Source organism: Oncorhynchus tshawytscha, linkage group LG10 (genome assembly GCF_018296145.1).
Source record: "Oncorhynchus tshawytscha isolate Ot180627B linkage group LG10, Otsh_v2.0, whole genome shotgun sequence".
In the NCBI taxonomy this organism is placed as follows: domain Eukaryota; kingdom Metazoa; phylum Chordata; class Actinopteri; order Salmoniformes; family Salmonidae; genus Oncorhynchus; species Oncorhynchus tshawytscha.
Genome location: NC_056438.1, coordinates 49,439,056 through 49,453,836, shown reverse-complemented (window position 1 = coordinate 49,453,836; position 14,781 = coordinate 49,439,056). Strand labels below are relative to the sequence as shown.

General features: G+C 42.7%; 1 protein-coding gene across 2 annotated transcripts in view; it reads right to left on the bottom strand.

Moving 5' to 3' along the window:
- The window catches only part of LOC112260384 (xenotropic and polytropic retrovirus receptor 1 homolog), a 32,918-nt gene extending 30,439 nt beyond the window's left edge, over positions 1–2,479 (bottom strand). Inside the window, exon 1 of one of the 2 annotated variants that reach the window (XM_024435434.2) lies at positions 1,987–2,479. In XM_024435434.2, coding sequence (XP_024291202.1) covers positions 1,987–2,055 — 69 coding nt within the window. In that variant the 5' untranslated portion in view covers positions 2,056–2,479. The remainder of the gene's footprint in view (positions 1–1,986) is intronic. The other variant, XM_042328667.1, reaches the window with a different exon arrangement.
- Positions 2,480–14,781: the final 12,302 nt, after the last annotated feature.

Below are 14,781 nucleotides of genomic sequence, written 5' to 3'. Positions count from 1 at the left end.
GAGATTACGTAGATTATATTTTCAATTACATATAGTTTTAACGTTTCAGAGATTAATTCCTCAATCTAAGTTCTGTGCATCCCAGCATGTGACAAAATCAATGGTGCAAAACCAAAGATATTGATCTGTTTTAAGCAATCAATCATGTCATTGTGATGACTAATTTTTACACCAATCGGAGGTAAAAAAAAAAAAAAAAAGGATGTGTAATTCAAATCAATTTTATGGGGTGAAAACACAAGCTTGTGTAAGGTAGTAACACAAGCTGTCCACATTAGGGAAGTTAATGCAACATACAATAATTTAATATGGCAAAGTAATTCAACTTGTCAATTTAAAAAGGTGCAATATGCAGAAATCAATCTGCCATTCCCTGGTTGTTAAAATTCGAATAGTTCGCCTAATTTCAGTTTATGTGACAAAACAAGCAATCTAAACCAGGGTTCCCCAAGCCACGAGTTCGCTACACCCGCAATAACATCTGCTAAACATGTGTTCAGTGTGACAAATACAGGGTTTTTTTGTTCATTTTTATTGTTGGACTGTAACTGAACTGTAAAAACACCAGGAAATCAACTATTTTAATTTTAGAAAACTGTTCCCAAGTATTCCCATGCATAATAGAGGCATTGGTGATTGTAAACAAATAATAGATTGGATTTATATAGCACTTTTCTACTAACTGACGGTCCTCAAAGTGCTTTACGTTCTCACCTCATCCACCATCAATATGTAGCACCCACCTCAGTGATGCACGGCGACCATTTTTGTGCCAGAACTCCCACCACACATCAGCTACTAGGTGGAGAGGTGAGGAGTGATATATGCCAATTAGGAATGAGGGGGATGATTAGGTGGCCATGACAGAATGTGACCAGGTTGGGAATTTAGCCATGACACAGGGGTGAACACCCCTACTCTTACAATAAGCGCCATGGGATTTTGATTGACCACAGAGAGTCAGGACACCCGTTTTAACATCCCATCCGAAAGACAGCACCCTATGCAGGACAATGTTACCAAATGCAATCTAGGTTTGAAACAATTATGTTTTAGTCAACAACAAAAAAATAATGATTATGTTCTGGCCCCCCTACCATCCGCTGAATAACAAATTGTCCCACGGCAGATTCTAGTTGATGATCCCTGATCTAAACCCTGTGAAATATATTTTCAATTGTAATTTCCGCTGTTTGAAGCTGGTGTACAAAACCGAAAGTAAAAGATGCTATAACGAAATTTAAAGAAGGGAAGCATAGAAATAGCGCACATCTACCGCTTCTTAGATTTGCTTTCAATAAGAATGACATTTATAATTCACATTTCTGTGAATTTCGTCGGTTGCCCAAAAAGTTACATATTGCAGTTAAGATTTTAGTACATGTAGCCCACTCACCAACTATTGCAACAATGACATTATTTCTTAACCATTTAGAGGGTTTAAAAATGCTCTCAAACACAATTTAACCGGTCACTCTGGTCTAGACTAACGCATTCATAGCGTCTGTGCAGAAACCTGAACGTCTGAAGTCTCTAATCCTAGTCGATTAAACTCAACACCACGATTTACGATGGAGTTGAGCGGCGACTAATTTAGTGTGGGCGGACTGGAGCTCCGATGTCTCATTAAATGAAGTTTTTATCCAAAACTGCTGATTTCAGCACCCAAATAGCCTGCAATTTACAAACGACATTGTTCTGTGTAATTTGCAGGCTGTTCATTGGGTGCTGAAATCAGTCGTTTTTCGTAAATCGTGGAGTTGGGTTTAGTCGGCAAGGGTTCAGCCGAAACTATTTTCGATTCTGGCGAGGTGGTTAGCGAGATAATTTAGCAAGCTAACCCGATATGACTAGTTGGGTTGGCTATAAAACAACGAAGCTCCGTTAAGAAAATCCCCTTTTGGGCACCTACTGTAGCTAGCATAATTTAGCTAGCTGCGCAAGCCAACAAGCAATACCGCTAACGTTAGCTAGCTAGCTATTTACCTCATACTGGATGTATTGTTTTCTCCATTCAGGAGTGATGTGCGCCGAAAGGTGCTCCGTGAATTTCATCCTTCCTCAGCGGTTCCCCTCCCGGGGTTTCGACGATGAAATACTAGCTGTCAGATGACTTTCTTCGTGGTGAATGGATATCATACAGCTAGCTTTTTTTAAATAAAGCCAGCGTGGATGATGTGACAGAATCACCACTGAGCAATGTTTGTCATCCAGATTATGACTGTGGTGCTCGGTCCAAGATCCCCTTTTTCTCCGTCTCACATTATGGTCGGAGAACGTTGGCGGGACAACCCCGAAACATAACTGCAAGATGATGCTCCTCTCCTCCTTTATCTTAACTATGTTGTCACTATAATACACTGTTATTTCGCCTTTAGTTGTTACTTTGACAATATTGTTTTTGTGGTAACACGGGTCTAGCCTCTTGTGCTGTAAAATCGTTCAGTCGCCATCATTGGGTAGAAAGTGACGTACTTGTGTCGTCACCGCTCATAGAACGCACAAAATCATGCGTGTAATCATTACGCCGATTCTGTTGCAAAACGTTTCGTCTGTTGTAGAACGTATTGCAACAGAAACCATTTACTCCAAACATATGTATATTTTTGCAACAGAAACCGTCTACTACAAACGGAAAACGTTTTGCAACGAAAACGAGAGTTTATATTGGCTAAATTCAGGTAGGACCGTCCCCGTTTCTGTTCTGCTCTGTTTGCTTCCGTTTGGTTCTATAACGGTCAACGGTTTCATTTGCGAGACGTAATGAATACACCACAGGTGGATTGTTTTCTCCAAACTCTCACCGCTCCCTACATTTGGAAATTGCCACTGCCTTTCCCACAATTTATAGTCTAAACCACTGATTTTGCTGTGACTGTCCAAACCCTTGCCAGATGGTCAGACATCATACATTTGCGTTGTGAACATCAGTGTCTCCCAGAGCAGTGCTATATTTATCAACAGACTATGAGTCGGAGATTGATTGGCCCCAAGTAGGTCTGGCACCAAGGCGTTATGAACAGAGCTCAGACTGTTCCTTGGTATGCAACCAACAGAATAAGACACATCGTTACGTAGTCACTAGATGGCCATGCAATAATAAGGATAAATGTAGTGTAGGGATTGAGGGAAAGAGTCAGAGTAGAACTTGAACCAGCAATCCTGCAATTCCAGGGCAAATGCACAACTACCTTTCAGGTCCAGACTTCGTGGTACAGAGCAGGCTATGCTCACAGTCGACACTGTTCCCGCTCTCTCAAAACGCGGCACGTGAGTTTCTTTTGACAACAGCGCCCTCAAGTGTCAATATCAGATATGCCAAGAGCATAATGTCACCAAGCAGTGCCCATAGGGAGCGCCAAAGTTGGTGGGTAAAGAAGATAAGGCCGTTTACCATAGAACAAGTGTTCACAGTTCTGGTCTACTTAAGAGGTGGCTCTCCCAAAGGTACCAATGCGATAGCAGCTGAGTCTAGTCTAATTAGTTAATTGAACATGTTTAATTGTCTGTGCGTTTGGTCCTTCAACTGATCAACATTTTTGGCTTTAAAAAAAATATATATCCAGAGGAAAGTATTATTTATCCAACTTTTTAGAGGTCCAGTACTGCCTTTGAAATGTATATTAATTGGCACATGCGCAAAACCATGTAAACGCCTGCAAGACTTCAGTTAGTATGCATTCATCTCGTGCATGTACTTCCGTCTTGTGCACATGCATTAAGTCATAAGCAAACAGATATTGATTGCCACACACAGAGACCCGCGTTTTGAAGTGGGTTTATTTAGTATTTCCTGTGGATATGTTGTATCAAATGTTGACCAGCTGAGAGACCTACCCCATTGGGCAATTGGCAGAGTAAGTTCAAACATAATTGTATTCAACATTTGTGACAGACAAGGGACGTTTCGGGTTTTTTCAATGTAAATGTGCGTGGCTATGCTTTTCAGGAAATGTAAAGCATCGCCACAATCGGGATCTCCCTGGATTCCTCTGGCTGCTTGTAAAAGAAGATGAATATCTTCAATAAATGTAAAATATATATATCCTTTGCGGACAGGGATTTTACTCTGTAATTCTCACAAATCATCATTTTTGTGTAAATGTTTAGTTTTTCTTGTAAGGATTCAAAATACTGTTGTGAAAAGGACAGCTAGTACTCACCCCAAAAGAGGGTTGTTTACATGCTAAGTTAACCCTATATTAAAGAGTGACAAGACCCCACAAAGTTAAATCCTCTTGGCCATGAAAATGAATGAAACTTGAATTACTGTAATTGAACTCAGGAAATGAGCTTCGCTGCATGTGTGCCGATCTTTGATTGTGTGAATATGCTGCAAAGTCAGCTCCACCTCTGTAGTATGACACTAGTTCTGTTATATAACTATTTAGTGCTTGAGTGTGTGTGCGCGTGTGTGTGAGTTTGTGTGTGTGTGTGTGAGAGAGAGGGAGAGATCATAAATACCTAAACACAACGTTTTTTTCTCAATAAATCTTTATTAGGCATGAAGTTAAAAAAACAGTGATTTTCAAAAAAATGTGGGCCTAACACACCATGCACAATGGAGGACAGCATTTGAGATGGATTACTCTTGCCTTTCAATTACATAAGAGTTGAGTTTGCTTTGTTTTGACGTCAACATCCGCTCTAGACAGCCAAAGGCAGACTAACAGCATGATGACACTGGCCCCATCGGACTCTGGTCAAATTCAGCACCATGTATCGTGGACAGCGCCTCTGTGCCGCACCACACCACATAATGCTGGCTTGAAATGGCAAACATGTATGTCTCCCTGCAACGATAACGAAGTGAAATCTGTATAGGAAATTATATTTGGTGGTAGAATCACTAATTTAAGCGTTATTGATTAGGCTACATATGCAATGCTTTTACATGAGCCCCCGAGTGGCGCAGCGTTCTAAGGCACTGCATCTCAGTGCTAGAGGCCTCATTACAGACCCAGGTTCGATTCCAGGATGTATCAGGATGTAAAAAAACAGCGTCCATTTTGTGCTGAGGGCTCGGCTCTTGGCATTCACCGCGTGCCTTAATTGAATGACTTTAAATCAAGGTCCGCTGTGAACACGGAGAGCCGGAGTCTAAATCATGGATGGAGAGAAAAAGGCGTCACCGGTATCCATTTTAGGCAAGGCTATCCATATTCTCACCAAAAGAGAAAACCGTTCCTTGTCCCTTCGGATGGGGGTGCATTCCATATAGCGTAGCCTAATTTCCATATAAAATGTTGCAGCCAATTGAGTCGGTCAACAATAACTCAATTGTCTATCCCTAAAACCTGCGTCTCGAATTTGGATAATGTTTGGCCCTGTAATTTCGTTGACTCAACCTCGGCTATTCATAAGGAGATCACCAATACGCCTACGAGATAATCCACGGCAGCCATTATAAAATAATCAAGTTGGTTAGGGACGGCAGTGCATTTTAGTCCTTGTAGGAAAGGGTATGCATTGCTCTGAATTTGGAGGTTGTAGGCTACCACAATGAAAACGCCTTAAAATGAAAAGCGGTGGCACATTTGATGTCCTTACGCGCCTATCATACAGCATAAGCAAACATGTTATTTACCATAGTAGTATGACTAGAATAATCCTATAAAAATACCAAGGCCGTTATTCCTCAGACATTCATTCAGAGATGGAGGGGAGATAATCTAGGCCAAACAAACACCATAGCCTGCAACATCACTAATCCGACATCGCATGCAAACATTTGAAAATTCTGCAACGCCCTAATTCACTTAAAAACGCAAAGATGAAAAATACAAAATACAGAAATCCCCTAAAGGATGACACTTTTAGCCCGTGTCTGTTTGAAGGGCAACAATGATTAGGGTAAATAAAATAATATACAAATTCTGCCAAATACCAACCGTGCGCACAAATGTTGTCTATTATCTAAAGAGAAATAACTTATTGAAATACAACCCACTTAAATAAAACGACACAGGTTTTAACTGCATATAGGCTATTCTGGTCCATGACGCATTCTTTCCTCAGGAATGATCCCCAGTCGCATAGCACTTCATATCACGTCTGAGGTCGTCTCCAGAATTCGAGGGATTTTGATTCGATGCCGGGAAAAAATCGTTTCAAATCAAATCTAATAGCCTACATCCTCGTTCGGCATTCTTCTTCGGTGAGAATTGTACTATTATATGTCGTTCCAGACGATAGCAATTTAGCATCCTTTCAGCGCGAGAGGATTACGAGCAGGGTCAGTGACGTCACCATGCAGACAGATGCTCCAAAATCCCTCTCATCCTCATCCAATGCCCTTGAGACTGTTGCTGCGCTTGCAATTTTACCAGCCTTTTCTCAAATAGCTATTTGCAAAAACGTCCATCTATATTTTTTCCCACAAGTCAGCAATATTTTCATATGCCGAGTGTGAACATTTGTGTCTAGGCTTGGCTGTGCATGATGACACGTGAATAAACAGTCAATTATGTATAGGTCTAATTCTAATTGGCCTACTCTCGTCAGATACTCATGCAGCGCACACTTTGGGTCTTTTAGCAACAGGCCTATCAGAATATTTACAAACTATATCAAGATTTACAAGATATAGGAGCCATCCAAATAAACTGCACAATTCAGCGATGGACATACCGGTCTGAGTTTGCCACTAGAGAGCAGTATAGCCACACAAAGTACCTTGATGCGCAGTTCAAAGGATTTCAGCCACACTGATAAAGAATGTTAGATTTATATTGATTAGTCAGGACTGATGAGCTCAGTTTCACAGATGCCTCTGGCCAGCCATGGATGTGCATGTGTCCAGTCTAAACACATGATTCAATGGCTCTATTCTATTCCATTATAAACCTGTCACCATATTCGGTACATTGTGCACTCTGTTCATCAGAACATCTCGCCATATAACATAGCTGAACAGAAATGCTATGGACAGAGAATGACATTCTGCTTAACCTTTTCCTATTTTCCTAGTTTGCACTTTCAGTCATTAGTTCCCTATGATGGAACCACATCTGTTCTGCCTTAACACGGCATCAAACCATGTGACTCTTTGTGGAGCAGCAGGCTATACCACATCCACTTTATCTAGCTGGACAGTGGCTTTGTGATTTCACCAATGAGAAAGGAAATGAACAAAGGATGAATGCTTTGTCTTACAAAACATACTCCACTTGCTTTTAACCCTTGATATTGGGGAAGGGCCGATATTGGATGAAGGTGAAATTCCAGGTTGCATGCGGTCACACACCTTAGTTTTTACTCTAGTTAAATCTTGAATAGCGTTATCAGCTGTTACACAGTACAGACACAGTTTCTGGCATTATTTGTTTGTTTACTACTTAACATCACAGTAATCCTGCTTTCCCGAATACATGAGCATTATGACCTCAATCCTTTTCTCTTAACAGTAGCAGAACAGTATGCTCATCCCTTTCAAGAGATTAAAACAGATCCAGATCTCAGTGCTGTTAATGGGCCTCCGTCTTGTCCTTCCCTGATGACCGCTTGAGGCAGAAGTTGCACTTACACACAGATCTAGGATCAGATTTATTTGCATACCTGCAATTCTAACATCTGACTCTTCTCTGGTGGTTGGGGGCAACTACCTACTCCTATATGACCACTGATACACACAATAACTGGATAGGTATCCACCATATTGCTCTCAAGTGATCAGTGCTTTCAGATCAGTGTTAGTGATGGAATAAAATGGAAGGAAAGTTATAAAGCTTCAGTCATGGTGCTGAGGTGTCCAGGGATGTAACCAGGCAACCAATTCCTGATAGTGAGATGTGCAATGCCTGAAGGTCCCAGCTTTACCTACTGAGTAGTGTCTCATCTCACCTAGTTCCCACCGGCCATGGGATTAGTATCCATGACTGTGTGCTGGGCCATGTTTCCATGACCCTGTCTAAGCTCTCACCTAATTGATTAATTAGGGCAGATGGTTCGGAGATAAGAATAGATGGAACCGTCTACATGTCAGGCATGATATAGGGGAAGTTTAGGGTAACCAGTACACTCCAGGGAATGTTGCACAAGTCTATTTTAGATTTAGACCTCAGCATATTAAGACTGTAGGGCAAATCATCTCAGTCTCGCTGTATAAATTACACTCATCTTGGATCAGGGCCATGCACAGAACATGCCTTTCAGGGGTCAGATGCTCAAAATAAAAAAAGAGGCACCCTGCTTGAAAAAATAAACAATTTTTGATGTTGCTGCATAGGCCTATTTCTGCAACAACACCCTCTCTCATCACAAATTGTATGCAAGGCAGTTAGTTAGTGCCTCCTAAACACATGATTGACATCAGAAAAATATGCTGGGCTATCAGATGATGATTGATGTAGGCAAAATCTGCTAGTTAGCTAAACCTAATTACTTTTATTGAAAGTGCCTTTGAGCAAGAAATTCCTCAAGAAATCAAAAAAGAGACCATGTTTGTATGTGGATTTATCAACTCAATGATTTATTTTTTTACATTGTTTTCAAACTGATATGTGATACGTATTAATGCCAAAATAACATGTGGGGCTCAAACCCACCTGTCCTGAATGACAGGTTGCCACTGGCTATATTTATAATTATATCAAATATATGTAACAAATTTTCCGCCAACAGGTTTCTGTGTCAATGCACCATACACAACCAAAAAGCAATATATAACTGCATCCCGATTGCCGACTTTGAGTGCTTCATCATGGTTTGCGTTTTCAACACCAAAATTAAATAGAGTATGTCAATCTCGAACAAACACAAGATACATCCCTTCCTACTCAGCATCGAAGGCTTGGCTTGACAAACTCCGATTGTCATTAAACTTTTTGGTGTTTTGTTTTCTAACCGATGTCTCTTCCCATTCATCGAATGACCGGTGCACAGTTTGGATGCTGGAATTATATTGGAGTGGATGAACATGCACAGGTAGCCTACAGGAGACATTTGAAATAGCATAATCAGATTAAAACATTGTGACTGGTCGTGTTTATGCCACACATAATAGGTAATACATTTTAAAAGTATGCGCCAGATGTCATTCATTTCAATGGGGAAGTCCACAATGGAGTGAAATCGCAACGCCCCCTTGTGGTTGACGGTTCCGTTGCAAGACTTACGCTACATACTTTTTTTCTCAAACTTTCTGTCGTTTTCAGTCCAGCCAGAGTCCATCAAAGAACAGGAAGTGACCAAACCACTGAAGAAGATAAAAATATGTGGTTTTCGGTGATGGCATTATGGGATAGCTAGCAACTTGTAAACAATTGAGTACTATTTTAATAGTAATGTTAAATAATACACATTGTCTGTTAAGCCAACTATATTATGACTGTTGCCTCCCATTTAAGTTTATTGTGATGGTAATGATGTTTGCTTTTGATGATAATTATTAGGAGGAGGTTGCTAGCTACAATGGTATCTTCGGCGTAATGAAATACGTCACGATGTGTATGGGACATAGGTTTGAGGTCGAGGAATAGTCGCTCGGATTGGAAAGGAGGCAGAACACGCATTAAAGGTTACCACAAGCTTAACTCCATTGACAGACGTGTGTGCATGCACATGAGTGGAGTGGGATTTTTTAGTAGTGGACACATTTTGGCAATATGATATCTTCGTCTGTCCCACTCCCATTCACAAGGGGACGATAGCAACGTTTTTTGTGTTTTTTTTGTTGTTGTCTTTTCAGTTTGTGAAAACAAGGAAGACGCCTTCCCTTGCTAGTAAGTGCTAGTTGGCAGCTTGGCTAGCTGGCTTTAGACTGGCAAAAAAACATACCAAGCTAGTTAGCCTTTTTAGTTTCCCACATCTCCATGTGAAATAATCAGATTTATAATAAAAAAATATTCCCTGGCAAGTACTCTTATACTTGCTTGTGTAACCTAAAACATTTTCCCAGTTTGTTATGGTGCTTGTGTATTCAGTCCCATATCAGTTTTGGTCAGGAAGCTCTTCAGCTGTTGCTGGTCGGTGGGGTTGGGCCAGTCTCGGACAGCCCCCACTTTGTCCTCCATGTTGCTGATCCCCTCCTTCCCCACTTGGTGGCCCAAGAAGGACACCTCTCTCCTCATGAAATGGCACTTCTCGGGGTGGAGCTTAAGGCCTGCGGTAGCCGCCCTCTCCAGCACACGCTGTAGCACACCCAGGACTGACTGGAATGTGCTGCCATGGGCCAGGATGTCGTCGACGTATACCAGACACTGCTGTTGGGGGATGCCATCCAGCACCCTGTCCATCAAACGCTTATCTGGAGCGTTGCACAGGACCTTGAACTGCCAGTGTCCTCTGTTAGTGGAGAATGCAGTTTTGGCTCCGGCCTCTGGGTAGAGGGGCACTTGGAAGTCTATTGAGGAGAACCAGGAGGACCCCCTATCCAGGTCCAGCGACTCATTGATGCGTGGTATGGGGGATGAGTCCTTCCTGGTTACCTCATTCAGCCGCCTGTAGTCTGCACAGAACCTCAGCTTGCCCCCCTTAGGAACCATAACAACTGGTGCCGCCCAGGGGCTGTCTGAGGGCTCGATGAAGTCTGCCCGCTGCATCTCCAGACAGCCTTGTCTGCCGCCTCCTGGCGTGCCAGCGGGATACAGTGGGGACCTGTCTTGATGGGCCGAGCATCACCTGTGTCGATCTCATGCTGCACCAGATGAGTCTGACCCACCTCTTGCTCAAACAGAGCAAAGCTGTCTCTGAACTCAAACAGCAACTGCCACAACCATTCCTGCTGCTCGGTGTCAAGACCAACACAGTTCCTCCCCCATATCTCCCTCACTGCAGACAGTGTCCTCTCCTCTCCCATCTGGGGTAGCTTGGCTGGAGGGACATGGACTGGGCTCATGGAGGGATGTGTCATGGAGGTAGCTGGGGGACTGTAACACACACATCCGTAGGTGACAGGGGCTGCCATGAGTCTCTGCTGCTTTAACTGTTGAAGTAAGGGGGTTATTTGGTTGTGTGAATGTGACATTAGGGGGTGCCATGTTGACTGCCGGCCCTCTCTGGAAGCTCAGTGTGCCCCCATTTAGATCTAACTGGCAGCCTGTGCTCCTAAGAAAGTCCAACCCCAGAATACAAGGGTCCTGCACAGCCGCCACCCACACAGGATGACGCATAGACCTGCCCCCTACTGTCAGAGTCATTATTCCCTTCCCTTTCATGGGTGCCAGCCCACCTGTAACTGTGCCGAGCTGCAGAGTTGTGGGCTCAAACTGGCACAATATCCGGCCTCACAAGGATTACTGTGGACCCAGTGTCCTCCAGGGCAGAGTAGGGCACCCACTCCACAGTGACAGGGACATGACAAAAGTCCAGCCCACCACAACAGGCTCCATCTGCACTCGTCTTGCTCCCCTGTCCGTCGTCGACCTCACCCCTTCGGTCCGCCGCCCAGAATCCGTGCGAAGCACAGTTGCAGAAGCACCCATGCCCGCTGCAGCCACCATCCTTCTAACAGTCACCCTCAAGCGGCTTCTGTGCTCTGATGCCCTGGAGATCCCCTCGGCCAGATCCTCCGATGTCCATGCACACGCACCTCCTTAGCCATAATCGTCTCCTGCCTCCTTCACTTTCGGATTCCCTTGAAACATTTTCAACCCCTGTTCTCACGTAACGTTTGCTAGCCATGGTAGTCAGCTAGCTAGCTGGCTAACTTTTTTCTAAGTTTTTACTTCTGACACCAATGTAATGACCTGGCTAGATCAGAAATGGACAAATGTCCAGAGGATTGCGTTTACGAAGTCCCGGTTTATTAACCAAACTCAACACAGGTTTGGCCATAGCCCATGCCAAATAAACCAAGGAAAACAGTATCAAACAACGGTGATCCATGTCTTGTTAAGACCAGCCGTAAAAGAGGGAGAACAATGGCTAAGCATGGTCTTAAACTTGTGGTGCTCCACCCCCCTTCCAACACCTGGGGCTACCCCCCGCCGCTCCACCAACCACAAGGATGGCCAGCACCAGAACATTGCAGGCATTCCCGTGGTCCGACAGGCGAGTCAACCTGCTAACACTGGGTATTGCTAAGTACAATACAACTAACGAACAGCATGACTCATAACACACAGCTGTCTGTGCGGGTCGCTACACTGTCGATATTACATTGAGCTGGGTGATCAGAATATGAATGACAGTCATCTAATATGCTCTAATAGAAATAAGGCCATGCTCATTAAAAAAATATATCATCCTCCCTCATCTTAAACGGCACCGATCTCCACTGCTATAGATCAGATCAAGGAACCAAGCGATGACAATACCTCCATGGCTGCGGAAGGAATGATAAGCGTGTCTCAATTTTCAGGAAGTAAAAAAGAATGTTGAATGCCGGAGCTTATTACAAGGAGATCTCAAGGTGTGATCCCTTTTGTGACGTATAATGACATTGCAACACTCCAGATCTTGCGTCTGCATTGAGCTTGTAGTAAGCTTAAGCTTTGTAAGCTTAAGCTGTCCTGAATAACTGGGCCTGATGAGAACATAGGCCTAGGACGACTTGGGAGAATAAGGATCGGGAACAGACAGCGCATCAGTATCAGAAGTACAAATACAGCCAGACTGTCCTGTACTGTACCTTTCTAGACCTTACAGTCGAGAGTCAACCCACAACTGATCCAAATGGAATGAGATATTCAAATAACAGGGCTTTTGCACCATTATTTAAATTATATTTGCACTGCAGTTTACATCTAGAATAGAATTGTACTCACTTGAAAACAATAATTCAATATTCATTGCATTGTGGCGTTGTAGGCTAGTCTAGGCAGAGGCTAGTCTAGGTATTGTCCCCAGGGTCATACAAATTTAATAAACTGTAACAGTTACAAAAAAATTGAAAAGTGAGGTGAGCCAGTGGGAAAAAAATCATCATAATAAGAAATAAAGTAAAAGTTGTACTACTTGTAATAATACTAAACAACCTTTGTACAACCCCTAGCGACCTCACCAAGAGATTTTTGCCTTTTGGTATTCCCACTTCTGACACCAATGTAGTAAACGGCAGGACAAGGAAGTGCAACCGGCTCACTGGTGTGAAAGGCAAACACCCTGTGCAGTTTTAGTCACAGTACATTTGTGTTAGGCTAGCTGTGTTTCTGTACTGCACATGTGATGGCAGAGTATGCAATACAAATTTGATACAAATCATCATGATATCATTCTGCCAGGTAGGCCTACTTTGCAGTCAACATTTAATTGGGAAGGTTTTTGGGGAAAAACTTTTTATAGAGCCGATATGCTTTATATCTTACCTATTTTAGAAGTGTTTACTTCAGGCTGACTACTAGCATCTATTGAGCTGATATTTCCCATAAATTCAATGTGCAAATCAACTTAAAGTAGTGCATCTACGAAATGTTCTGCAACGACACAATTCGAAAGGAAGGTTACAGCTAAATGGTGTCCTTTTACTGTTTGCAATTCACAACTATTTTGATGGGCATGACTCGATTCACCAAGACTTAACCGACTACAATGGCGAAGAACATCATTCACTTACTGAATAATAATCTTTCAAAAATAATTGATTCATATTCATTAAATATTTTGAGATGTGTGAAGAGGGGAATCCGTTCTACAGTAAATGACATTTGTATGGCCGAAACCAGATCAACAGCAGAGCTTTTTGAGCTGCGTGTCTCATGTCTTGACTGTTATTTTATGTGCAGTGACGCACCTGGCCTCTCCACTGCCTGTCAGCTATTCAAATCAAATCAAACTGTATTAGTCACATGCGCCGAATACAACAGGTGTAGTAGACCTTACAGTGAAATGCTTACTTACGAGCCTCTAACCAACAATGCAGTTAAAAAAAAATACAGATAAGAATAAGACATAAAAGTCACAAGTAATTAAAGAGCAGCAGTGAAATAACAATAGCGAGACAATATACAGGGGGGTAACGATACAGAGTCAGTATGCGGGGGCACCGGTTATTTGAGGTAGTACTGTATGTACATGTAGGTAGCGTTATTAAAGTGACTAAGCATAGATGACAACAGAGAGTAGCAGTGGTGTAAAGAGTGGGTGGGGGGGTCACTGCAAATAGTCTGGGTAGCCATTTGACTAGATGTTCAGGAGTCTTATGGCTTGGGGGGTAGAAGCTGTTTAGAAGCCTCTTGGACCTAGACTTGGCGCTCCGGGTATGGCTTGCCGTACGGTAGCAGAGAGAACAGTCTCTGACTAGGGTGGCTGTAGTCTTTGGCAATTTTTTAAGGCCTTCCACTGACACCGCCTGGAATACAGGTACTGGATTGCAGGAAGCTTGGCCCCAATTAGTGTCGGGGGTGTTAACCACTTCAGTGGCACGTCCTGCTATGGAGAGGTAGCAAGGCATAATGGTAGTCAGGTGGGAAGATATAGTTGGTTAAAGGACTGCATCACATGCCACAGGGAATGCCAAGCACACACACCAAGATGAGTGTGCCATTTGTGTTGGTGGCTTGCACCTTACATCACTTCAATGTTAACCACACTATAAAAGTGACTGTTTTACAGTTTTTACAGACTTACAGTTAGGTCTATGTACTTTTAAGTCAGACATATCAAAACGAAAACTAACTGAAAAAAGATTGTAAAATGACTATTATAAGACTTAAAGTGGAAAAGTAAATTTAAGAATGTAAAATAACAACTGAAATATGACACACAAATCCACAAAGAACATTCTTGAATCCTTATGCGTAAAAGACGTGACACTTATTGTACTTAGCTAGGCTAGATGAGTAACCATCCCTGCGCAGCTCAGACACTTGACAGGGGATTTACTTCTTAGGTTAGAGCCGC